The 27,400-nt window shown below is 42.5% G+C and overlaps 1 protein-coding gene across 3 annotated transcripts in view; it reads left to right on the top strand.

Annotated features, from left to right (window-relative positions):
• unc5db (unc-5 netrin receptor Db) overlaps positions 1-27,400 on the top strand; it is a 396,816-nt gene that overhangs the window by 227,598 nt on the left and 141,818 nt on the right. For all 3 annotated transcript variants that reach the window (XM_039803695.1, XM_039803693.1, XM_039803694.1), the window contains one exon: positions 26,420-26,563. In XM_039803695.1, the coding sequence (XP_039659629.1) occupies positions 26,420-26,563 (144 nt within the window). The remainder of the gene's footprint in view (positions 1-26,419; positions 26,564-27,400) is intronic.

Below are 27,400 nucleotides of genomic sequence, written 5' to 3'. Positions count from 1 at the left end.
CACATATGTACATAATGAGATTGTGTAAGGAAGTGTAATGTTTGTGTGTGTGTGATATAAGGATGTGTGTGTGTTGAAGTGTGTGTACATATAAAGATGCATGTGTTGGTGTACATATGCACTGTATGTTTATATTGTATTTTAGTGTGTGTCTTTGCATATTTTAGAAGGTACAAATGTTGAGTTAGGGTATTTGTGTGTGTGTGTGTGTGTGTGTGTGTGGAGTGCGTAGGCCTGACTAAATGCAGATAAATGGCCTCAGTGCTCACCTGCCAAGTAGCCTAGGGGGCTTGTTCGAACTGTGTGTGTGTGTGTGTGTGTGTGTGTGTGTGTGTGTGTGTGTGTGTGTGTGTGTGTGTGTGTGTGTGTTTGTGTGGTCAGGATGGGTTTTTCAGGTAGAAGGAGGGGTGGACTTGGCAGTGAGACCTTAGCACCCTTCGAACTACGCCATCTTGCTTTTCCAGGATGCCGTGTATATCTCAGGCTGAAACATAATGGCCTCTAGAGCCGGAATTGATGTTATCTTTGCCCCGGGGTTACTTTGTGAGCCAGTTAATGGGGTTGTTAACCGAATGTGGCCCGGACAATACATTTTGCCCACACATATACACACACCTTCCTACCACCACTATAGACTCCTTGGGGCAAAAGAGGGGTTATAACTTTTTCCTAGATATTTCATTCAGCCTTAGCGCATGTTTGCTGCCAGGGCTGAGAACTAGGCTGTAAAGGTTTTCTATTTTATGAGAGATGAATAAACCTTTTGTCACTGCTGATGAGTCAGCAGATTTAGTTATAATACCTGAGCCTCCACAGGAGTATTGATGCATGCACTAGTGTTTTTATTTCCAGTTTTGACCCTTGGGAAGGTAGTTAGTGAGACTTACCCAAGAAAGTGAACATGCAGTGAACAACTCCTTGAGCTGATCAGTGCTGCATGATTTCAGCAGGACAAAATTATTAATTTAGGATACCATACAGGAACTTACAGGAAAGGGGGGTATGACATACAATAAAGGTCCCCAACTTAAATCAAGCCAAGGATGTTATGTGGTATGTGTCTTAACCATTAGGCGGCCAGAAAGGCCCCAAAGTCCCCAAAGGATCACTGCTTTCCATCCATTTATCTATGCATTTTTTGCCTCTTATCCAGGTCAAGCTCTCACGGGCAGCATACTAAGCAAGTTAACCCATACATCCTTCTCTCTAGCCACTTCTTCCAGCTCTTCTTGTGGGACCCTGAGGCGTTCCCATGTCACCATGGGATTTGTCATCTTCTAGCATGTACTATGTCTGTCCCTCCCAGTTGGACGTAACTGTAATATCTCCACAGGGATGCATGCTAGGGGTCCTCACAATCCAAAAGAAACAATCCACCATTTCCCCCGGAAGAGTCGATGGCCTCAGAAGTGGAGGTGCAAACCCTGATCCTGCTTTACACTTGGTTGCAAAGCACTCCTGCCTCTTGTAGCCAGCAGAACCAGGTCCTATGCAAAAAGCAGAGATGCAACCATGAGACTCCTTACTAGACTACTCTCCAAACCTAGGCTGCTCCTTGAGATTCATTTCCATAAAGATCACAAACGGAATTGGCGGCGCCTAAACACCATTTTTAACACATTTAAATTCCTGCAGAAAATTCGGACAAAGCTGTCACTCCGGGTTATACATGGACCATATCGCTCCAGTCCCCAACACCCATAGCTTCACTGTTTCCCTTCTTGCTCATTTGGTAGCGCTGCACCACAGTAATAACATAGTAACTTGAATTTGCAGAGAAAATGCAGCTAATATGGGTGTAAGGAACGTAGTCCTAATGATTAGAATTAATGTGCTCAATATTGTGTAGTAAAACACATTTTAAAGATGCCACCTGAAGCAGAAACAGAAAGGAATGAATGTGTAAACTAAACTAAAACACCACCCACCTCCTCCACTCCCTGCTGTGTGCTGTGTTACAGAAAAAATATTGAAGTTACTGATGATTTTTTACTTGAGTGGGCCGACTTTTTTTGCAGTTTTCCACCATTGCTGTATAGTGTCACTCCTGTTCTCGCCGTTTCATAACATTGCAGTTGTTAGCGGTATGTTTTGGTTTGATTTCATGTTTTGCAGGCTTGAAATTGGGTATCATTTCAAGGAGACAAGCTTGGGACTGTCTATGGTTACAGTGCTAAGAAGTGGGCAAGGGGCCTAATGGAGTTGGGAGATAAAAGTTTCTCTATTCTGGGAGGGATAAGAAATGATGTGCTATCAAATATCCTTCCCAAAAATATAGGTGAAATAGACTCTGTGGCTCTATGCACATGCATATGTGTGTGTGTCTGGTCTCTTGTGTGCGAGCCAGTTTTGCTGGTATGCAATATGAATGTGGGCAGAGTGAAATGGTGCATAATTTGGGGATTTATTTTGAACAAAGCCTCAGTACTTCAAGTGCTTCGGGAACTGAACAGCATGGATGATTTTTCAGAACAGTACCTGAGGATTCTTCTGTCAGCATTAAGCCCTGTGTGGAAACCAGCCCTACTTGGCGAGCTGGAGCGGACGTAATAAGACCCTGATGGAGGTGACACTAATGTGCTAATGCTGTTCTGAGATCTAAAGTGTAGTGTACTCAGTTTTGCTTGAAGAATTCTGCTGTGTAGGTGGCACATTAAGTGCAGGCAAGCACGTGGGCAAGGCAGATAAAACAGAATGATTATTGGTTATCATGCTTTGTCAGATAGGCCTTTAAGTATCAAGATATTTTCTACTGATGACCTACAGTAGGTAAAAATTCGATGAAAATTGGATTCAGTCCACTGAACCCCATCACTTCGGCACAGAAAGGTATTGTATGTGGTTATTTTAATGATAATAGTAAATCTGATTCGATCTTGATATGTGATTTTGAACGCTGGCATTTAACCTTGTATGAGAGAAAACCCTCCCATCTTTAGGTCATTATAGTATATTATTTAAACAGAATGATACCATTATATTAAGTCAATTTATTTTGAAAAGGCAGCACAGCAGGGCGTTTCTGTATAGAGTATGAGTGGGCTGCTATATATTACCAGTAAAAGCTGTTTTCTGTTTTTTTGTGATTAAGTTATAAACAAATAATGGTAAAGGTTTAATGTTCAGCAAATCATTTGGTGGTAACTGTAAAATGAGAATACCGGAGGCCTTATACCCTTTTAGCCGGAGCTCTCGTTTATTTTGAACACTTGCCGTTAGTCGGTATATTTCCACACCCCTCGCGATAACCTTCAAGACTATAGCGAGATCTCACTCATTCACTGAGTTACCGTAAAACCCCTAGTAATGAACAGGCACATAATACATCATTATATGACATCTCCCCCTTTTTTTTTCCAATAACATCAACATCAATCAAAACCGAAAATTGCTACCGTGACAACCCTTGCCACTTCAGGCACAAAAACCAAAACATACTGGTCTCTAAACAGTGTGTTCCTGCTAAATAGTGGTACTGTTATTTATAACTGTTCCTTAACTCAAAATTACCACATTAATTTCAGTAACCAGAATTTACTGTAAACAACATTATCAACATTAGTGGCAACATTCATTCTCCCACTGTCCCTAAACCCCACCTAGACAGTCACTTGTCTACAGGTTAAGCCTGGTGACTGGTTTGCAAACTCGTCCCGACCTGGTCACAGTCTGATTGGGAACAGGGTTTAAGGATGCTGCCTCCCTCTGACTGACCGGAGCAGTCTCTAACACGGTAGCACTATCAGAGTGGGTGCCTGTCTCTGTCACCTCACAGGGCACTGCTGATGTCGGCTGCAGAACTGGCTTAGGTTGAAGGTGGCGGCGATTCCGCTGCAGCACAGCTCCCTGTTGCGTCTTGATGACGAATGATCTTGGGGTGCTGCTGTTACTCAAAATCACTGCAGGTGAAGACCACAACTTTTTGTGATCCAACTTGGAGAATACAACATCTCCTGGCTGCAGGGCAGGCAAGGGTCTGGCTCCATGGCGGCGATTGAAGTAGTGGGCCTGTTTTGCTTTTTCTTGCCTGTCCTTTTCTTTCACAGCTGCTAAGCTAGGCCATTTTGGAGTAAGATTCTTCTCCAAAGAGGGGAGTGTGGTCCTTATACGCCTCCCCATCAGCAACTCGGCTGGACTAAAGCCTGTGGTGGAGCAGGGAGTGGACCTATAGCTCATTAGAGCCATCACAGGATCTTCCTGTTTGAGGATTTTCTTAGCGATCTGCACAGCTCTCTCTGCGTGTCCATTGCCTTGCGGGTGATGGGGGCTAGAAGTGCAATGTTTGAAGTCTAGCTGCCTGGCTAATTCTTGGAACTCTGCACTAGAGAACTGGGGACCATTATCACTTACTTACTTCGTCCAGGAATGCCAAACCTTGCAAAGACTGTTTTTAGCTTTTGGATGACTTGTCCAGCAGTCGTCGAGGTCAGATGCAAAACCTCGATGAATCTGGAGTAGTAATCTGAAATCACCAGGTAGTTTTTGCGTTCCTGCTCACAGAGATCAATGGCAACTCTCTTCCAGGGTCGCTCAGGCAGTGGTGTGGAGATGAGAGGTTGTTGTTGTTGTGTTCGTTTTAGCTCACCACATCGCTGGCATGATGTCACAAGTTTGTTTATCTCTGAAGAGAGTCCAGGCCACCACACAGATGAGGATGCTCTCTCTCTGCATTTAATCAGGCCCTGGTGTCCTTCATGGATTTTGAGAAGAATCTCACCTCTCATTGACTTAGGCACAACGATCCTGCTTCCTCTTAGAAGCAGCCCGTTGTATTCAGACAACTCTGATTTAACTTGGAAATAAGCTCTTGCATCCATAGCCACTTTGCTTATGTGTTCAGGCCATCCTCTCCTTACGAGCGTCATGACCGACAGCAGTTCTTTGTCAGCTTCTGTTGCTGTTCTGATTTCTTCCATTTTGCTAGTAGATGCAGGAATCCCTTCCACCACACTTGCCACGTAGCACGCCACGTCATTGTGTGTGTCGGTCTCTACACCTGTGCTGGCCAGTGGGCTGCGTGACAGCGTGTCAGCAACAATGAGGGTTTTCCCTGGAGCATACTCCGCAACTGGGTTGAATCTCATGAGCCTCATTAGCAGACGCTGGCAACGCAGAGGGACGTTGTCCAGGCTGCGGCTGTTGATGAGGGGTACGAGCGGCTTGTGATCCGTTACAAGTTTGAACCGCTCTAGTCCATTTAGGTATCTGTCAAACTTTTCCCATGCCCAAACGCCCGCCAGAGCTTCCTTTTCAATCTGGGCGTAGCGGGTTTCAGCATCGGTGAGACGTCTGGAGCAATATGCTACAGGTTTCCATTGCTCCCCATGGAGTTGTAGTAGCACACCTCCTAGTCCATAACTGCTTGCATCAGCCGATACAGCAGTCGGTTTAGTCACGTCGTAGTAGGCAAGTACTGGTGCAGTTGTTAACAGTTCTTTAATGTGTTCAAATGCTGTTTCTTGAGCATGACTCCAGTTCCATGTATTTTTGTTCTTCAGGAGTTCATACAGCGGTTGTCCCACAGTTGAGAGATTGGGGAGGTATCTACCCAAGTAGTTAACCATTCCCAGTATCCTCTTTAACTCCTGCACATCTGCTGGTGGCGACAGCTGGCGGATGGCCTCCACCTTGTCTGGGTCAGGCCGGATTCCAGACCTATCGATGAGGTGGCCGAGGAACCGCAGCTGACTCTGCTTGATGGAGCACTTTTCTCGGTTGAGCTTTAGACCAGCTGACTCGATGCGTTGCATCACCTTCTCCAGTCTGTTGTCATGTTCTGCTTCAGTGGCACCATACACGAGAATATCATCCATGAAGACCTCAACACCCTCCAATCCTTGAAGAGTCTCCATCATTTTCCTTTGAAAGATTTCCGGTGCGCTGGTTATACCAAACGGTAGCCGCTTGAAGTGGAAGCGTCCAAACGGCGTGATGAAGGTAGTGAGCTTACAGCTATCCGGGTGGAGTGGTATCTGGAAGAAGCCGCTTGCGGCGTCGAGTGACGAGAAGATGGTGGCTCCGCTTAGTTTTGCGGTTATCTCCTCTGTAGTAGGCAAGATGTACTGTTCTCTCTTAACAGCCTCGTTCAGCCTTTTGAGATCAACGCAGATGCGAGCTTTACCTGTGCTCTTCTTCAGGACTGGCACCATGGGTGCACACCAGTCCGTAGGTTGTGTCACTTGCTCAATGATGCCATTTCTCCTCATCCTCTGTAGCTCCTCTTTTACCTTCTCCAGCATCGGGAGGGGTACGCGCCGTGCAGTATAGACAGCATATGGTTGAGCATTGTCTTTAAGCTGTATTTGTACTGGCTCAGTCTTTAATGTCCCATGCTCCCCATAAGCTTGTGCATGACCTTGACTGCTCACGGTTTCGTCCACTCTCCTCACCAGCTTCATTTCAACAGAAAGTGGCCTGCTGAGTAGGTTGTTTACTGTACGTCCACGAATGACATATGCTTGGAGTGGGTAGTTCTTTCCCTTATGTGTTACAGTGCTCTGGATTTGTCCAAGGCACTTCAGCTCCCCCCCTGGGCTATCCAGTGGCATATCGGCAGGCTCCAGTGGACTTTTGGGTACGAGTGAGTTGTAAGTCTGCTCACAGATGATGCTTACATCGGCCCCAGTGTCAATTTTAAACTGGGCCGGCGTAGAGCCCACCTGCAACTCCACAGTCCAATGCTTAGCTGAGCCATCGGCTTTACTTACAGCTCCAAGAAAATAAGGTTGCAACTTTTCTGGTTGCTCTGTGACCTCACTCACTGTTTTTTTACTCCTACACACTCTGCTCCAATGTCCAACTTTGTTGCATGTGTTACATGTGGACTTTCTAGCGGGGCAGTTTTCATCTTTACTATGCCTGACTTTTCCACATTTCCCACATTGTCCAATATTTCCCCTTATAGGCTTACCATAGCGTTTCGTGAATTTGTTGTGCTTGTTCGTGATTTCGTTTATCATCCCCGCTGCCTCTCCCTGCATGCTGACTTGTGAAGCCACCTCTTCAGACTGCCTGACCGTCTCCACGGTCACCGCCAGCGTCAAGTCCTTAGTTAACTGCAGCTTACGTGAGACATCTTTGTCCAATATCCCGACGACGATCCTGTCGCGGATATTTTCTTCTCTCGTTGCGCCGAAGTCACAATGGTCGGAAAGCTCGTACAGAGCTCTGATAAAAGTCTCCGCTTTCTCTCCCGCCCTCTGTACGCGCTGGTGGAACAGTGCTCGTTCGTGAATAACATTCCGTCTTGGCACGAAATATTCATCGAACTTTGCTAGCACACAGTCAAAGTCATCTCCGCTGCCTTCCTCCTCAAAGGCAAACGATCTGTAGATGTTTTCCGACTCGTTTCCCATGGCGTATATGAGGCTGCTCACCTGGACGGCGCCATCTTCCTTGTCGAGCTTGGTGGCGGTCCTAAACCTCACAAAACGCTGCTTCCAATCCGGCCACTCTCCCGGTTTATCAAAGGAGAAGCTTGTCGGGGGATTGAATTTTGCCATAGCCCCTTCCGTTTACTTCTGACACCATGTAAAATGAGAATACCGGAGGCCTTATACTCTTTTAGCCGGAGCTCTCGTTTATTTTGAACACTTGCCATTAGTCGGTATATTTCCACACCCCTCGCGATAACCTTCAAGACTATAGCGAGATCTCACTCATTCACTGAGTTACCGTAAAACCCCTAGTAATGAACAGGCACATAATACATCATTATATGACAGTAACAAAGATGTTTTCAAAAGTATCCCATTAATGATGAATTGACTTTATAAACCCTTAACCCATAAACACTGGATCGGTTTGCAGCCAAGTGGGAAGCGCCTCAGTCGTCCGTGAGGATCTTGGGAGTAGAGCTGCTACTCCTTTGCGTTAAAAGGAGCCAGTTGAGGTGGTTCGGGCATCTAGTAAGGTTGTGCCGTGAGCGCCTCCATATGGAGGTGTTCCAGTCATGTCTAGCTGGGAGGAGACCTTGGGGAAGACCCAGGACTAGGTGGAGAGATTATATCTCTACACTGGCCTGGTAACACTTCAGGATTCCCCAGTCAGAGCTGGCTAATGTGGCTCAGGAAAAGGAAGTTTGGGGTCCCGTGCTGGAGCTGCTGCCAAATGTTTGCAATGGAACATTGAAATTTGAACCCAGGTCTTATTTTTGTAGTTTTGGTAAAAACTAATTACTTTTAGTTTTGACTCCACATAAGGTAGTTTAGGTAATCTGACTAAACTGTAGGTTACAATGTGTCTGGATGTCATACTGCTCATGTTTTTTGCCCCATTGAACTTCACTGTAGCAATGCCACCATGTCCCCAGATCCCCTGATCCAACCAATTTGTTTGTTGAGTAAGATATTATAGTAACTGATAGAAATGAAACAACAACAAAAGAATTATTCTATTTATCAGATGCACCTTGCACTGTGTAACTTTGTACTTAGCAGTATTACAATTGATATATTAATTCCCAGTGTATACCCTAATATTTGATGCCTGGCTGCAGCTTTCTGGCATTTAGTAGGGCAAAGCTTGTTGATATGTAAAGATTGTAATCTTAAGTTGTCAGACCCTGTAGCTGCCAGTCATTCTTATAAAGTTTTTTTTAAATGTGTGATATTGGCGACTGACATCGGCGATCAGTGACGTCACTTGTGTGTTGCTGCAGGGAGCTTGTAAATAAGCAGCTTTACCTGACCTTAGCTTGGTTTTACAAGTTCACTCATCTTCAATTTTCTTTATAGACTACAAAGTCCTACAGTACATGCCATCCAGCATAACTCATTTTTGGGGGTTTTTTGTAGCGCAAATGTCACTGCATATAAACCGTGGTTGCTGTCCATGTTTGTTTTGGTACAAAAACAAGTGACAAATAGTGTTCCTGTGGATTTGTGTCATCTACCTCCTGAGCTCCAGTGGTTACTTATCAGTCGTTCGGGGTGTTGTCTATTGTACCCAGTCATTAGGTGTATGCTCCATCCTGACTGTCAAATACTTAAAAAAGTGGAAATGTGAATAAGTGGGAACAAGCATGTGTGGTTTGCCCAATCTTTGCAGGTTTCAACTAGTTTTCAGGTTTGTCAAAAACATTAAGCAACACAATGCCAAGAGTTCTGCTTCTGGTTTCATTACTGCACAGATAATGAGAGGTGGTCTGTAAAAAAGTATTGGAAACATTTTCAATGAAGCTATAATGCATTATAAACACATTTATAATGTGTTATAATGTGCTTATAACGCTCAGTTATAAGCACTCATGAATAATCATAATACTTTATAACTATAATCACAACACATAAAGCATTTCTATAATGACTTATAAGGTCAAGTATCATAATACTCTATTACTGGTCACTTTGTGTCTATAAAGCATTACAAACACATTTATAATGAGTTTATAATCTCCTTATAGCGATGTATAAGTATAGTTATAAGCACTTGTGAATAATCATAATACTTTGTAACAATATTCATAACACATTATAAAGCACTTTTTAATGACTTATAATGTCAAGTATAATACTCTATAATTGCTCATCACTGACTGATCAGAGTGTAACATAATTCTCATAATTTTATAATGCATAATAGTCACTGCTATAAGGCATAATAATGTGATTATAATTTACACTAAGTGGTCATTGGGCGCTTTAAGTAAAGTGAAAAACATTTAAATCTATGCAAGAAGAACAAAATAAAAATAAAATGTATTTATATGTTTACTGGTCATAACAGAAATTGAGAACTTTTTGGTACAAAACAACTGGATGATGGACATTTCACTAATGTAATGTAAAGACTCAATTTACTCAAATTTAGATAATACCTGAAACCATTTCTATTTCACCTGTGAAGTGAGGTTATCACTCAACTGACTTATTATTTTTACAAGGATCATAGTGTATTTCTCATGGTTGTAATACATTGTAGCATAATATTTAGAATCAATTTGGTATAACTGGGTGACAGAACATGGTTAAAATAGCAGGGTACCCATGGGGTCTTAAAAGTCTTTAAAAAGTCTTATATTCAATATTCTAAAAATAAGGCCTTAAAAGTCTTACATTTCGTTCACAAAGTATTCAATTAAATTTAAAAAGGTCTCAAATTCTTTCTTGTCTTTTCGTAGGATTAAATAACTACCGTAACATCATAAATAAATGCTTTGTGTGTGTGTCTGACTTTATAATTTACTCCGTGTGACTTGGATGTAATACAACAGTACAGGTACTGTTTAGGTCTGTTTACTGTTTTTAACATTAGTTAAGCAAAACAAAACAGCGGTGAAATAAATACTGCTTAAATCAACCAGAACTTACAAAACGTTTTACCTAAGCTGCGCAACGCTCCGACCAGTCCTTAGGACATCGTAAACTCTCGGCCCTGAGCAAACATTTACGCTGGACCTTAATGAGTTAATCCTAACTGACGCAGGAGCAGCACAGGACACAGAGACATATGTCTGGGATACATTGTGGAATACATTACCATCACAAGCGCACGCCACATACCCCGCACCCGGAAGACACAGCAGAGCGGAAGAGAAATATTTGCTACCAGTATTTATATCCAGGTGAACTGATCTGGGCACACACTATTTTGCCCAATTGTTTGGGTGGGACAGAGGCCCACTTAACGTGCCTGTTACACAAATCTTGTGGCATTAGAACTTTCTGACATTTGTTTAAGATCTATTGGATGTGCGTTATGAGGGCATAATTTCCACTGAGTACATTCCCCCTCACTTTTATAGTTAGTTTGATTCATTCGCTAAAAGACCACTACACCACTTAACACTGTCGTTTTACTGTGCAGCTGCTAAAAGCCAGAATGGAGAAGCTCTGAGTTGATCAAAATGTTAAAATGCTCATCTGAGTCACCTTCAGTTCAGGATTCGATAAGGGAATTCGATATTGGACTCAGATTAAGTAAAAATCTAATCCTAACCCTAGATTTGCATTATTATTTATACTAGTGCAGTGCCCGTTGAAAATGTTTGGAACGGGCGATTGCTTGGCCTGTGGTATTGCTGCTTGTAGAATTTTTCAAAACCAAATTGTACCCCAAAATTACTTAAAGAAGGACCCCAAACCACTTAATATGCACCTCCACTGTATAGCCTACTACTGATTTACAGTGTAGGCTACGTCTAAATCAGAGGAAGACATTGTACTACTGTATTTACCTGACAGAGAAGAATGTAATAACAAAATATCACAATGACAATGTGGAGTAAAAATTAGCGTCATGGAATCATGGCAGTGCGCTACCCATCCAGCCCGTTATGAGAGCTAATCAGCACATATCTGCGTTCATCAACCACCAGAACAGGACCGTGTATGTGCACGCAGAGACAGACAGAGAGAGAGTTGATAGTAGAGAGAGATTTTTTCAGAAGTTTACTGGTATAACATTGAGAGGAGGTTATCAGTTGAATGCGAATGAGGCTAACGGACCCACGTTTTGTATCTCGTAAATTACCCCACTAATAATGCCCGAAATGATACCAAACGTCTACATTAGTACAAATAGGTTATGCACTCATAAAATGATGGATTGGAAAGTTTGTAAGTACACCAGAAGTTTATATAAATAACACTTGCCTGCTGGTTTCTGCTGTTGTTGTTGCTGCTGCTGCCGGCAGTAAGACGAGTGCTTAGGGACGTCTACAAATTACAACACCGAAAAGAGATGCAACAAAAATATTTATTAATTTAACTTTTTTTTTTAAGTAAGTGCTGTAGTATAACTAGCAGGAGACAAGTAATAATTGAGGTAAGTTTGGAGACATTACCTTATTTAATCATTGAATTAATAAATATTTTTGTTGTAACTCTTTTCGGTGTAGTAATTTGTAGACGGCCCTAAGCACTCGTCTAACTGCCGGTAGCAGCAGCAGCAACAGAGAGCTGAAGAGAGCAGGCAAGTGTTCATAAACTTCTGGTGTACTTTCCAATCCATCGTTTTATGAGAGCTTTGTACTACTTGTAGATGTTTGGTATCATTTCGGGCATTATTAGTGGGGTAACTTACAAGATACAAATGTGGGTCCATTAGCCCCTGCGCTAAGCTATTCAGCTGATAACGCTACTCTAGCTAACTCTCCCAATGTTCGACCCAGGTGAAAAAAGCTTCTGGGGGGGTGTTTGGCTCGAGGTCATGGTGCAAAGGACCCTAGGGTGAATTACTCCGAACCATCACTTTAATTAACCCGACCCAGGGCGAGTCTGATGAAAACTGATGTGTCTGCCCGGTTCAACTCAGATTTTCTCCCATTGCACAGCGCTGTGAAGGAATAATCTCCGAGATTATGTTATGTTCTGCCAGCTCACAACAACTTAATACAATAGCAGGAAAAGAGTCTCCCCCACCCCCCCTTCCACGCAGACGGCACATGCTGTGTTCTGCATGTGCCGTCTGCGTGTGATGTGCAGGTTATCTTCCCTCCAAACACGGACACACATATACAGATACGTCTCACTGCCACTTGTCTGCAGCTGGCTGTGCTTTGCATGTGTGGGATTCTGAAACGTCCTTAAATTCGGGAATTGTCGTTTGTTTATTCATAGTCAAAGACAGTCCAAAGTAGTGCTACTTTGCACATTTTTGTGGGTCTGAGGTGTATGTCACATTTTAGCTGCCAAAGCTCTGCTGCTCTCTGTCTCTGGTCCTCATGGTGAGAGGGGGAGTGGCCAGCGGCTATGTGTGCTTCTTATACCTATATATTTAACGATATATTTTGCATTTCTAATCCAAACAACGTCAAACTTGGCACTGCACTTACTCGTGCCCGTAGCAAGACACCTGTCAAGTTTGAAATCCATCGGACTAACGGTTTGAGAGATATGCGCAACAGACAGACAGACAGACAGACAGACAGACATACAGACGGACAGACAGACACTCTTGCAATTTATAGATAGATGTATTGTTATCCTTGTAACCCTTCTTTCCACACTATATAATGATTCTCTTGAATACCTTATTGAGTCTCTTTCAATATTAGATAATAAACAAATACATTAATTCATAAATAACATAATAAAGGTTACTTGTGTTGGCTGAGAAGGCTGAAATATTACAGTTGTTAGTGGTTGTGTAATTAAACTGAAAATGAGATGAACAGCATACGTTATAAAATATTGATTAAATAACTGACACGTTTGAAAAAGGTAAAAAAAAAATAAAGCGAGGGAGGCTTAGGCCGGTGTAAATATTTTCAAAACCGAAAATCGACCCATCTCTGACCCTAGGAGAGGTGAAATATTAGAAAAGAGAGTTGTTAGCTTTACAAATTAAGGTATTTTTCTAAATATAAACAGGATCCAAATTGAAACCGCTATTGGAACCCAACCCTAATCTATTATAGTATACAGTCCAGATCATGTTCACCGCCAAATTGTGGTTAATAAGGCTGATTTGTTTCAATTCTCTGTATATCTGCACTTTTTATGGTTCTTTAGTGTCTCTCATATGTTTTATTTTAATAATTTCTTTAATTTGCGCCTCTCTTCTCTCCCATACCGAGTCTGACAGAATACTCTGCTGTAAGCCTTGCCATGATTACTGTACCTATCAACCTATTAACTCCTTTACAATAGATTTTCTTCCATATATTCTCAAATTGATTTGTTAGCAGAATCTCTATTGTGTTGTTAGCCAGATTTGCTCAAAATATTCAAATCAAGACCCAAACATTTTCCATTAAAAAGAAAGCTTAGGCTATATGTTTTTAAGTTGTACTCTACTTACCTGACTCACCACATGGTTTGTTACACAGAACAATCTGAGAAACCATCATTGGAAACTGTTAGGTAAAGGGAAGGCACTTTCAAAAATAATTGGCAGGTGATGGGACAAACCATTTGTATATAAAAAAAATACCTCAGCCTGGTCTCACGGCAGTTCGTGTAAATGTCAACGTTATTCTTAATCTATTGATACGTGTTCACAGAGACGTTTTTGTCATTTTTTACGTGGTGGACAACACGAAAATATTTCAATGGGAAGCATATTTTGTGGCCACAGCACGAAAATGGTAGGGAGTAATATAAAAAGCCGAAAATCCGCGTAGGGAGGTTGGTCGGGGTGGTGGATGGGTCAAACAACACAGGACTTTCACCCAGGCGAGCGGGAATCGCGTCCCGCGTGTGGCGCTTTGTTTCCCGGGGATGGCGTCCCTGCGTGTGGCGTTTTGTCCCGCGTGTTACTGTGGCGCGTCTCCCAGCATTTAAGGCACCCTTTCCCCGTAAGGTTTTTCCTTAACCCAACCTCCGCCATCCCGTTATTGTGGCGTGTCCCCAGTGGGCCGCCTGGCGGGCGCCTCCTGGCTTATGGAGCTTCCTTTTCGGCCGCCTCCCGGCGTCCTTTCCCCGAGAAAATAACTTGATATTTACACGTAAAAAACGAGAAAAACGTCTCTGTGAACACGTATCAATAGATTAACGGGATACTTCACCGATTTAGCATTCAGCTTTGTATCAGTAGAAACCCGATAGTATTTCTGAATGACCGTGCCTCCCTCCCTCATGTCCCCCTGAGACGAGAGATTTCTGCATTTGGGGCCTGGAAAAAAATCTTCCGATGACGTAAAATGAAGATTTTTGCGCCATTGGAAGATTTTTGGGCCAGAGGCAAAGGACTACAGCCAGTAGTAGGATCTACTCGTATGTTTTCAACACGCCCACAGGGGGTTGGACTGCCGAAGTCTGGCCGAAGGTTTTCCGTGAAAACGAATGTCAGCCATCTTGAATCTTCGCTAAACAGGCTTTCGGTTTTCAGCAGAAAACATTTACAACAATTATCTGCATTCAAACTACCGGACGTGTGTACCACCGGGATACATCGGTACAGATCGGAGAATATGGAGGAAACGCGATTATTACAGACGCAATACCGGCACACTACGTGAGCTTCGCTGCACGGAGACCAGCGGTGTCGCTCAATGCCGCGAGCCCGGCTTAGGGGACATCCTCATCGGCTAGGTGGAAAGCTAACGCTAGCTGTCCACCTGTCCCAGCCATCCTGCTTGCAAGTGTCTGCTCATTAAACAACAAGCTGGACTACATCCTCCTTCAACGAAAAATCCAACGTGAGTTCAGTGACTGCTGTGTTTTTGTTGTTGTGGAAACATGCCTGAACAACAGTGTAACGGAACCGGGACTATCCAGCTACCAGGCTGCTCTGCCGCCCGTGGAGGTGGGCTGTGTTAAACGGACTGGTGTAGAAATAAAATCCAACTAGCTACCGCTAACTGCTGGTGGAGCTTGTGACTGTTAAATGCCGACCATTCGACATTACACGCTAATTCACGGCTGTGTTTATACTCTGTGTTTAGCTACACCAATGCTAGTATGCGTTAGCTGAACTTTACGGATCCTGCTTGCAAGTGTCCGCTCATTTAGACCACAAACTGGACTACATCCAACTTCAACAACACTCCCAACGTGAGTTCAGAGACTGCCGTGTTTTTGTAGTTGTGAAAACCTGCCTGAATAGTGTACCGGACTGTCCAGCTACCAGGCCTGCTAGCCCCTCCGAGCTAGAGATGCCTGCCGCCAGGTAAAAGAGGTGGGCTGTGTTAACACCGGGTGGCGCAGAAATGTGGTGATTTGTATCCATTTAACTGCTAACTGCTGGTGGAGTTTGTGACTGTTAAATGCCAACTCATTCGTTACACTACATACTACGGCTTGTGTGTTTATGCTCGGTGTGGTTTACCAAGCGTAATGCTAGTATGCGTTAGCTGAACTTTACGGAGCCTATAAAGTGTGTGTACTAAATGTAGCCTGTTTCGTATGTCATTTTTATATAATGTCGTTTTTATATATGTTAAATGTTATGAACCACTTGAGTCACGATGCGAAACGTTGTTTCGTGTATATGGTTGAAATGACAATAAAACACGCTTGAGTTGAGTTGAATGCCTCTGTCGGTCTGTCAAGCGTGTATGGCGTTGGGAGTGGACTCAAAGCAACGAAGCAGGTGCATTCTGGGATTTGGTGTTTTTCATCCATATAAGACCAAAACACATTTTCTGGCTTTTCTCGGCCTAGAAGGCACCAATTTCAATTTTTTTTTCACATTTCTACTACATAAGTGACCCAATTTAAAGATATATTCAGCTTTCCAGCGGTGAAATATTCCTTTAAGAATAACGTTGACATTTACACGAATTGCCGTGAGACCGGGTTGCATGCCTACAGGTGGGATATTGTAACCTGGTGACCTGGTGCAGTCAGAACAACTTGGAGCAGTGGAGATGGTTTTGGCCATCAGGAAGGACAGAGCCCCACCCGCCGTCACCCTGGGTGACTCCACAGTCAACATTGTAGAGTCCATTCGCTTCCTGAGGCCTGTACTACGAAGCAGGATTTGGTGTTAGCGAGCTAACTTCAGGTTCAACCCAGGATTTTCTGTATCACAAAGGTGGATCACTTGTTATCGGGTTCAATTGCCGTAGTAACTCATGCTGAACACCTAACCTGTCATGCCCGCTCCTGTGTCAAGTTATTGTTTTACGTTCGGTTCTCCTTGTTGTAGATTCTTTCCATGTCCGGTTTTATTTTGAAGGTTTCTGTTAGTGTTCTTCTTTACTTCCTGTTGTCTTTTTTTCCCTCCATTGTGATTACAAGTCCCCGCCCTAATGTGTTGCACCTGTGTCTCATTGTCTCTCCTGTTTTGTGTATTTAAGCCTGCTACAGACGGCAGGATAATTAGGCAGATTTTAGCCCCGATTCACCCCTCCCGACAATCTTAAGGATGCTCCGATTATCGTAAAATAATCTGATCAGATATTCCTGCCGTGTGTGGTGTGTTAAGACTGCTCTCGTCTGCTCGGAAGGACGTCGGGACCGCTCCGATCTCAAATCGGGGATATCCAACATGTTGGATTTTTTGGCCCGATTTCTCCGGTGTGTCTCCCCGGGGACAAACGAGCACGCAGCCTGTGGACTGTGGCATACAATAAAGTCGATGGGCATAACTACATCCACAACTGCAGTCCACCAGAGTACATGGAAACGAATATATGAACGTGTATTTCAACGGTAATTAATCTGTGTAGTACGTAACGACATTTCTATGAGAAAAAACAACAACTCACCTCCATATCATGATGTAGCTGAGTATAGTCCATGCTCGCGTTGTCGCAACTTCTTTGACCATCGCCTTTTCTTTTGATAACGTTTTTTTTCGGTTAAAAACAAACTACAAACTGTCGCCACTGCATCCGCCATGATTGTTTACTCTGAAGTCGCGTTTGATCTCTAGGGCTTTTGCGAGATTTCCCGTCTGACCTGGGAATGCTCGGCAGTCAAATCGGTTCGTGTGTGATGTGTTGATTTTCCCGTGTGCTGCGCACTACACACTGTACGACCAAAACTGTTAGACCCGTGATTTTTTATCGTCGTGTGTGGGGTCTCTCAGGATTGGAAAATCGGCCGACAATTTTAAAATCGTCCCATGTGAACCAGGCTTAAGTTCAGTCTTCCCCTTACCCCAGTGCGAGATCGTCTGCTTCCTTTATGTTCAGCCTTCAAGCGTTTTCCTAGTGTCCTGTTTGAGTTTGTTTCCCTGGATTTTGACCACTGCCTGTATTTCGGATTAACCTGTTTGCCTGCTGATTTGGACACTTTTGCTTGTGAGTTTATTCAGTCTCAAATTTTTCATACCTGAGTTGTGCATCTGTGGGTCCATACATCTGTGTGCGTGATATAACCTGGTTGGGAGCAGGTTAAGTTGGAGATCAGAGATCAACAGGTGTAAAAGCACTGCCTACTGACCAATCAATACTCGATTGATAACGGCGTCACCGTTCTTAAAGAAGATCAGGCGGCGGTGCGCAGAGAGAGAGAGAAAGAGAGAGACTCATAAAAGTTAAAACATTTAGAGACCGACAACCCCGTTAACATTCTCTGATGGGTATTTTTATGAAATATATATATATATTTTAATGGGAGGGAATTATATATCGGCTTCTTGAGCCGTGTGTCGCCAATGCGCACATCGGTTTGAATTATGTTTTTATATTCTTATTTGCTCTCACGATCGCTTCCCACTGCCAGGGTTGCAACTGCAATAATAGGCTAAAGCAACAACAGTTTATGGAAAGCACAAGTGTAATTATGGTCAGATCTTGGTCCTGACTGATGGGGAAGTGATATTGGAGTTGTGATTTAAACATCTACAGCGTCTGCTATTTTTTTGTTTTTTTTGCCAGCTTTCCTTCCTGTTTTAGGAAGCAGCAAATGTATTGCGTTTTCCCTGTAAAACCGAGTCTGTGTTCTTCATATTTATGTAGAATTATAATTTGCTCTTCTTAATAGAAGTGGCTCTGGTAGATGTTGGTCGTGGTGCGCAAACACCGCCTCTTTTATGTGAACGCGCGCGCGGCTGGATTGGGAAACCCTGAGTTGATTGAACTAGTTGATAACCAGCGTCGTGACACAGCTTATGCGGGACCGCGGTTGTTAGGTTAGGTGAAGCCGGATAACTGAAAGAGATCCAGGGCATGTTGATCTTGCTTCGTAGTCTCCATCATCTCCCAGGACCTCAAAAAAGCCCGGCACAGGATGTACTTCCTGCGGCAGCTGAAGAAGTTCAACCTGTCACCTGCACAAACTATATATCCTGAACTTTGCACATCCCTAAAATATATTTTGCACATCCTGCAATAATCCATGCAGCCTTTTTTTCTTTATTATTATTTTGTTATATGTATGTTGTTTGTTTATTTCATATTAATGTTTAAATATGTTGCACCAAACCAAAGCCAATTCCTGGTAAGTGCTACTTACCTGGCTATACATCTTTTCTGATTCTGATTCTGACATTATACCTTCTTCTTAGCTCATATATGCATTCATTTTTCACATTCTTTGAGCTGTCTGCTGAGAATAGATGTATTTAGATAATTTAAAAGCACTTCTTGTAATTCAAAATATTGCCCTATAATCACCAAATTTAGACTCCGCAATAGATCAAATCTCTGGGTGGTTGAGCCAGCATTTCTAGAAGAGAAGCTGTGATACTGACTAGACACCATCACGCAGTATAGCCTGCTTAGGCTACCTGCTCTTTAATAACGGTCAACATTTATAAGCAACTATTGTGCCGTTGGGTTTGTATTTCACTCGGAGAGTGGAAGCTAACAAGCTAAGCTACTAGCCACTCAAGTGGTTTGAATTGTTCACGTTATTTTAGCACCTGCTATGGCCATAGACCAAAATGGCATATACGGGTACTTTGCAAAACGTCAAGGTCGCACCCGTTTTTGGGTGATAGAAAACTGAAGATCCTTTAGAACTCAATGCAATTTGACATACTTTGACAAGTTTTTATGCATTTATTTCTGGTTAAACAAACCTTTAGTTACGTTTACAAGCTATAAATAAACAACCTGTAAATATCAAACAGTCTAGGTTTTGATCTAGGCTTGGCATAAATTTAGTTGGAGACAACAGTCTGATGGTGCTGTACCGTATGACTGTACTGCAGCAGCTTCCCACTCAAGCTAGTTATCCCTCAGTAGTAATGTCACCAGCATAGCATTTTCGATGCTGACAGTTAATATTCATATATTATGTGCCTCAAATCTCAGTGTGAAAGCCTTTTATTATTAAAATGTTAATAATATGTTGTTTCTTATTTCTTGTTTTTTGGCAGCTTTTCAGCATTTTCCTGTTTCTCTCCTTATGTTAATGTAAAATTCTTTCCCCCAAAACAGAGCGCAACTTTGGTAATTGGTGCTTAATGATGCAATGTCATTTTGGTCAGCTCCTGCATACTCATATTATAGAAAGGAGGGGGCCTAGCTAGCTTTAGTTGTCACTCTTTCAAAGGATCCAGTCGTTGATGGCTAATAAGCAGACTGTCAATGTACGTTACTCCAAACATATCAAGTCACGAAGTAACTTAGTTCCCGCTCAAATCACACATGGGTCTAAGCAACAGCTAACAACGCCAGCTGGTATACGTGATCTAACAAACAATGTTTAGTGCCCGCTCACACATAGATATTGAGCCAATCAAATTACACCAATTTGTGACCAAAAGTTTACGCAGTGGTACAATTTGATGTATTGTAGGCTTACCAGAGTAAGCTTGAAGCTAATTATTTTTATCTGCAGTCACACAGTGACAAAACGGCACTAAACAAACAGGACACATAATTTCCCATCTCCTCTTTATATATATATATATATATATATATATATATATATATATATATATATATATATATATATATATATATATATGTGCTGTGTTAAAAACATTGGGACATACAGGCAAAGCATGTTTTTATTTTTTGAAAGTTTTTTTTCTCCATGAAACATGTCCTAGAATGTTTCTATGTACCACTTACATGCCAAATACAGACATTTCTGAATATGGCTACCCCAGCCCCCAATGATATATAGTGGTTCTGCTATAAGACTGTAAATGACAGGAGTAAAAAACAAGCAAAAACATAGGCCTTTATTGTTACTTTAATGACTTTAATGAATTAAAAATATATTAAACTGAAACATCACCTTTTAAAATGAGGGCTGGGACATTCAAGTGAGGGTGACAAAGTTTAATCCTGAGCTCCCACTTTGCCTCTCATTTAGAGCCAATGGACCAGTATTTTGGGTTTGCCGTCCAATGTTAATCTATGGTACTAGAACACATTTCCATTTTACCTTCGGTGAATGGTTAACAGAAGAGAACTGGAGGAAATATGTGGTGAGTAAAGGATCACATTGGACATTCAGTTTTCTTCTGAACTCATGAAGTTGAAACCTTTTAAGCAGAAATTATCCTAATATAACAGTTTAATGAAGTTCTTGTAATCCACATCCAAGTTAATAAACTAGACTATGACACTCTCCTATTCCCTGGAATCAGAACAGCCAAAACTTAGTTCTTATTTCAGCCATCTTGCCAGCCTTTCTCTGAGTGATTCAGCCGTTTTGGATGGAGTAATCAAGTAACTCAGGAAACTGCGAAGAGCAAGGAGGGAATTGGGGAGGAGAACAGATCAAGTGGTTCACTCTAATGAGCCCAGTCAACAGCATTCTGACTAAACAAATAGGGCTGCCAGATGACACATTTGCAGCACTCGTCTCCGTCTCGCCGGCAAACCACCTGTTGACGCCTGTTTGGACTCCAGAAAATGTGTCGCTCTGTTGAAAAAGCTTACCGCCGCCTTTTCTCTCTCTCTCTCTCTCAACCAGTCTGTCTTCGCTCTCCTCTAAAACGCATGCTGACACTTTTAAGGGCATCATGGAAAGTCATTAGTTATTTTCTCCGCTGTCTCTCTTCCCAAACATACACTGTCACTTGCCAGCTCTCTGCCGCTGCTCGAGAATATATGAATTATGCTTGTCTCACTCTCTACAGGGGCTGTGACTAGGAAGTACCAACCATAGAGCTGCTGCTTTGTTTATTCCTCTTCTCAAGCGTGGCTTCTTTTCTGTAGGCCTGTCAATCTCGGTTTAAACTACCACGGCCACCAAACACACTATTTTGAGAATAACCACCTAATTTGTATCAGCTTTTCACAACTTGTCAACCGTGTTTGGTATGACAAAAAGGAAGAAGCCCACTTTTCTGTTGTTGTCATTTATACCCAGCACAGTGGAGACCGCCCGCTACGAAATGCTCTCTATTTCTTAATTTTACCGTGAATACCAGCATGGATTCACTGCTGTAGCCCTGCTGCCATTCACTGGCATTTAATTGGTATTCATTCGAAAGCCTGCTCAGGGCTCCGCAAGCTGTGCAGCCTCAGTACGAGGCTGTTTGACTTTAGTAAGAGCATGTCAGATTAAAGTGTTATTCATCGGAGAGAGTGGATGCACAAGAGCCTGAGCCAGAAAAGTCAGGGGTGGAAAAGTTTGGGTATTGGTCTTTTGCAGTCCCCAGAATATTGCACATCCCTTGCCTTTAATCCAGCTGTGGGTATAAGGCCTGCAGGCTGCAAACGGCTCTGAGGAGGGGTGAGAAAAGACATGTGGCAGGCCTTAAGCCCATGAGTCAGATTAAAAATGGTTGCTGTATACCCATCTGAACAGGGTGACAAACATTTCCAATCACGGGCAGCGTGTTTCCTAAGAGGATTTTCAAATAGTTATTTTCTTCTTCTTTAATGCATTCAATAGAAGAGGAGGATTGCTGTGTTGGCATGCCTTTTGTGTTACATAATATGGTATATTGTCCTTGTGTCGCTTGAATAGCGAGCCTACATATGCTATTTGAAGTGGTGAAGTGTAGTTCAAATTATTAATGCTAATTCTGTTACAGCTGATTTAGCTCTCCAGCTTTGAGCGCATACATACAAAACATACAGTAGAGGCCCCTGGGGACTGTGTTTCTGCCAATTTCCTTAGTGATGCTCTCAGAGCTTAGCAGATGGGGATAATGCACTGATTTAGGAAGTATGTTAGCTTTTACTAGGAATGTACGCACAACTAATCCTGTAATATCCAGTGATTACTGATGCAAGCTTGTAGACATATCAAGGAATAGGTTAAGGATTCTGCTTCTAGAGTTCGTTGTCCGCCTTTAGCAGTTCGTTTGGGCTTGTGTGAATGCAGCAATTCGCACTTGGATGCAAAATAAAAGCGGACCAAAGAGAGCTCATTGAAGAGGTGGTCCTTGTATTCTTTCAAACGAACTCTGGAACAGTTCATTTGTGGTGAGAATGTGATCTGACATCAAACATGCCTAACTGATGGAAGAACTGCACATTTGTGGACTAAACCAGTGGTCAGCTGCGCTGTGCTATGATGACCAGGGCTACAGTCAACCTGCGCAGTTGTCTCTCTATAATAGGATTTGCAAAAGCGACGTGTTGTCTGTTGGCTTTTCTTCCTTTTGGAGCAGTTTAGGAAATAGGTTTAAAGAAACAGATATTCATGTCCCCTTCAGGATGAATTGTAATAACTTTGGTGATCCTCTGACTTTGTTTTATCCAGCGCCATCATCAGGTCTAATTTAAGTTCTCTGGTTTATTACCAAATACCTGCAGAACTGATGACATTCCTATAGCTATAGTTCATATGCAAATTAAATAAGCAAATGTTAGCATGCTTCACTTACGTGTATAGCATTCAGCTCAGAGAACAGCTGTGCCTAAGTACAGCCTAAACGAGCCACTAGCAGGTCTGTAGACTCTTAAGGTGCATCTCACTTCCCTTGAATTGCATCCCCGGCTCCTGCACTTGCTTCCCTCCCTCGCGTCTTAGTAACCAAGTCCCACCAAGGAAGCATGGGAGAGATGGAGGAAATCATGTGAGGAGAGGGGAAACGAGGAAATGTGTTTTAGAAGGATGAGACGTCCTTTCATCTGATGCATTACCTTAATTTGTCAGCTGTATGGGTGGAGTTAGCAGGGCTGTAGTCAAGACCACCTTTGTCGAGTCCAAGACAAGTCCAAGACCACGACTAGTCGAGTCCAAGTCAAGACCAAGTCCAGAGAGGTTCGAGTCCAAGACAAGACCGAGTCCAAAAAGGTTCAGGTCCGAGTCAGCACCGAGTCCAGGACAGGAAAAAAAAAGTCTAATGCGTCCATGACATTATCAGTCATTTGGGGTTATTATTTGTTGATTTAAAAGCAAAAACAGTGTCACAACACCCAGGATTTTTAAGTAAAGACATTCCCCTTGATATCATATATTCTAATCTAAAGAAAACAGAATGATGATTTATGGTGATACCTCATAATAACAGTGTTAGATGTATGTAATCAATGTATTCTGCAAATATCTTTATGTGAAAAGAAAAATAGATTACAATCCAAATATAAAAACATAATGGAATGTATTGAAGTAAGGCTAACAGGCATTCTGTATTGCTTTCAAATATTTATTCTCCTTTGGATGGACTTTTCTAATTATATCTGAGTCAGCACACATGTAGACTAGGAATCATTTACTCCCCCCTCCTGTTTTGCTCTTTTGTTGTTAATGTAGGCCTATTAATAAACCCATGGACTGTAATATTTCAGATGTGTTTGAGCAATGTCCAAAACTTTGTGCACACTCAAAATACAGTATATCTGTGTTCTCTGTGATGTGGAGGAGTCGTGATTTTGTGAAAATTAAATTATAATTAGGCTATTACAAGAATAAAGTCACTGTATTTCAGAAATCTACCTGCACCATAGTCTGCTGTGCATTACGTGATTGCTGTAGATCTCAGACCTTCTGACAGACACAGAGCCGTGTTTGGGTGTCTGAATGAGACAAAGAGTTTAGCTAGAGAAGTGGCCGGCTGCTCTACATCGGAGGTGGAAAACCGAATCTACTGCAGAAATACACGGAGCAAAAACGCGCACATCTACCGCAGCATGTCAACAGTAGAGCGCATCCGTTATAACCTGAGGCTGCGCTGCATTTTACAGAGTGGACACTAAGAGACGCAGCGCTGCTTCTGAGCTCCGTGTGGTTGAGTCTGAACCGTAGACTGGAACGTCACTCCACAGGAACTTTAAACTAAATCATTAGTATTGCGCTTCTTAACTTTGTGTTGATGGCATCAATGTATTACACTGATTTGGCTATGATTCCTCCGAAAACTTCACCCGGCTTTAACAGCTTTCCACGCGAGAAGATGGTTGGCAGGTGATAGCAACCACCACAACATGGTCGGACCCCGCGTCGTAGCGCCCGTTTGCCTTCGCGGAAAAATAAACTGGACAAAGTTTTACATTCGGGGCTACACTCAAAACATTCGGGGCTGAAGCCCGGCAAAATCGGCTGATGCCGCTCCTCCTAAAACCGGGACATTTTAGCGTCCCGACAGGCTTTTGTCGGGACTCGGGACATTAACTTCAAAATCGGGACTGTCCCGGTCAAACCAGGACGTATGGCCACCCTAATTATGTTCCTAGTAAACAAACATAGGTAGCGGCGAAAACGTTATATGGGAACATAGTAAAGAGTAAAGACACCTGGATTTGGTCGAGACCAAAAGCCATATTTGGCAAGACCATGTGGCCGAGACCGAGACAAGTCCGAGACCATAGAAAAACGGACTCGAGTCCGGACTTGAGTCCAAGACCGGACTCGAGTACTACAGCCCTGGGAGTTAGCAACGGCTTTCAGCTACACGGCTTCTTGTATATCCTTGCTCCTCGGGGCAGGAATAAGAGCTTTGATACGGCTCTCAAAGAAGGGCCAGAAAAACTTCCGATTCATTCGAGGACCGAGGAGCAAAGAGCTATCAAATAAGGGAACTGAGATGCACCTTTAGTCTTGTTTATTATTCCTCCCTCAAAGACAAGGTAGCGTGCTTGCTTTGGAGAGACACAGAATATAGCATTTCTAAATGAATTTCATTGAAAATAATAAAACCTAAAACCGACCAAGTGTTAGGCAACAAAATGGCCAAACCTGACCCAAAACTCAATACATTTTCGGGAACCACAGGGTTATTTAATAACTAGGGCTGTGAAAATAACGCGTTAATTTCGATTAATTAATCTGACAAAAAATAACGCGTTAAAAAAAATAACGCAGATCAATCCATTTCATATTGACGTTTGACCCGGAGCCGTTCTAGCCACCATTCGACTGTAAAATGAAGGAGGGAGACGAGAATGTGCTGCCTGGATCATTGATTGGAACATTTAGCTACTTGTTACTTCTTCCTGCCAACCCTGGCTACCGAAATCACTGATATGTCTGCTCTTCTCTCTGATGCTCTGAAACTGACGATACAGGCAACACAAACACCGCTGCACGTGACGCTAGTTAACACTATACTCGACAGCAGCTAACGTTAGCCTACTGCTAGCTAGTAGCTGGATTAAACACTGTTAAAATGCTGACAGCTAACGCTAAACGGTGTAAAGAAGTTTGACTGTGTTTTACTGTAGAGGATTCAACACCGGTATATAACAATCTGCTAGCCTGACAAGCCAGCTGCCACTAGGGTGCGTCTAGATTTCTAGGCTAACAATCTGCAGCTGCCGTCGAAAAAACAACACAGACGGTGCGTTCAATGAAACTGGTAAACTACAGACTCGTGGTGCATTTGAAGTTATTGTAAATGTCCTTTTCCCATCTGGTGGTTGTTTTTGTCATTCAACAGCAATTTACTAGTGAAATAAGTTATTGTTATTGTTATAGATTATTATCAAATCATTTAATTTTGACCATATGGCCTTAGCAATAAACAAGCCCTTCTTTAATGTCACCGACTGTTTAGTAGGCTACCCTTCTTTTTTCTTTTCTTTTTTTACTTTCTTAAAAAGTATCGGTTCAGGCACCGTTAATTATGTATGCGATTAATTTCGATTAATTAATCACAGAGTATGTAATTAATTCGATTAAATTTTGTAATCGATTCACAGCCCTATTAATAACCAATCAAACTAACCAAATCCAAGCCAAAACTTTGTGTATATTTTCTAACTATCTCATCTACTTTGTTGTCCCAGGGCTGAAGGTGCGTGAGGTGACGATCAATGTGTCCCGTCAGCAGGTGGAGGATTTCCACGGCCCTGAGGACTACTGGTGTCTCTGTGTGGCCTGGAGCCACCTGGGCACCTCCAAGAGTCGCAAGGCTACTGTCCGCATCGCCTGTGAGTTTAGAAACTTTATCACAAAGCTTCTTGTAGCACATGCCAGAGGTAGGATATACTGAAATAAGTGGTGCAAATGAAATGTAATATAGAGACAGATATGATAAGTTGACTAGATACAGTAGGCTTAAGTTGTGTTGCTGAACTTAATTGTTTTAAAGACCGGGTGAAATAGAATGTCATGTTTTTTTATACAGCAAGGTACAGTATGCACATCTGCTCTATGTCCTGCTCTGCTATACAATAAAATCAATATCCAAAAAGGTTAGGTGACAGTGATATATGACATAAATACCTAGAATAATTGGCCTTATTACTCCCTGTACCCAGTTGTTTCTTCAAAACCAAAGCAGAACATACATTCAAGAGAATAAACAAAAAAAAAGATAGAAGTATTATGATTATCCAGAATGACAGGACATTCAGTGTAACAATGTCTGTCCATGTCTCTTATTTAACCCATAATAGACTGGAACTTAAAGGGGTGATAGAATGATTATATAGGGTATTTCACACTGTTCCTTATGGTCTCCTAATGGGGTATGTAACATTAGTTGGGCTGAAAATGGCCTGGTTGATATTTTATTGGCCCTTATGCATCCCTGTGTTTTGGCCCTATTTGTAACAAGAGCTTTTATTCCAAATATGGTATGGTCATGAATATTTAGATGAGCTGCGCGCTGCTTGGTTGAGCCTTAGCCCCGTACACACACATAGAGACGCGCGCTGATTGGTTGAGCGACTCGCCATACACACGCATTAGAGGTCGTGTGCTGATTGGTTGAGCGAATCCCCAATACACAGACATTAGAACCGCGACAGCATCTCATATTCCAG

The sequence above is a fragment of the Perca fluviatilis genome, chromosome 6 (genome assembly GCF_010015445.1).
Source record: "Perca fluviatilis chromosome 6, GENO_Pfluv_1.0, whole genome shotgun sequence".
Classification (NCBI taxonomy): Eukaryota; Metazoa; Chordata; class Actinopteri; order Perciformes; family Percidae; genus Perca; species Perca fluviatilis.
Note: the sequence above shows the minus strand (reverse complement) of the source record. Positions and strands in the feature narration are given on the sequence as shown.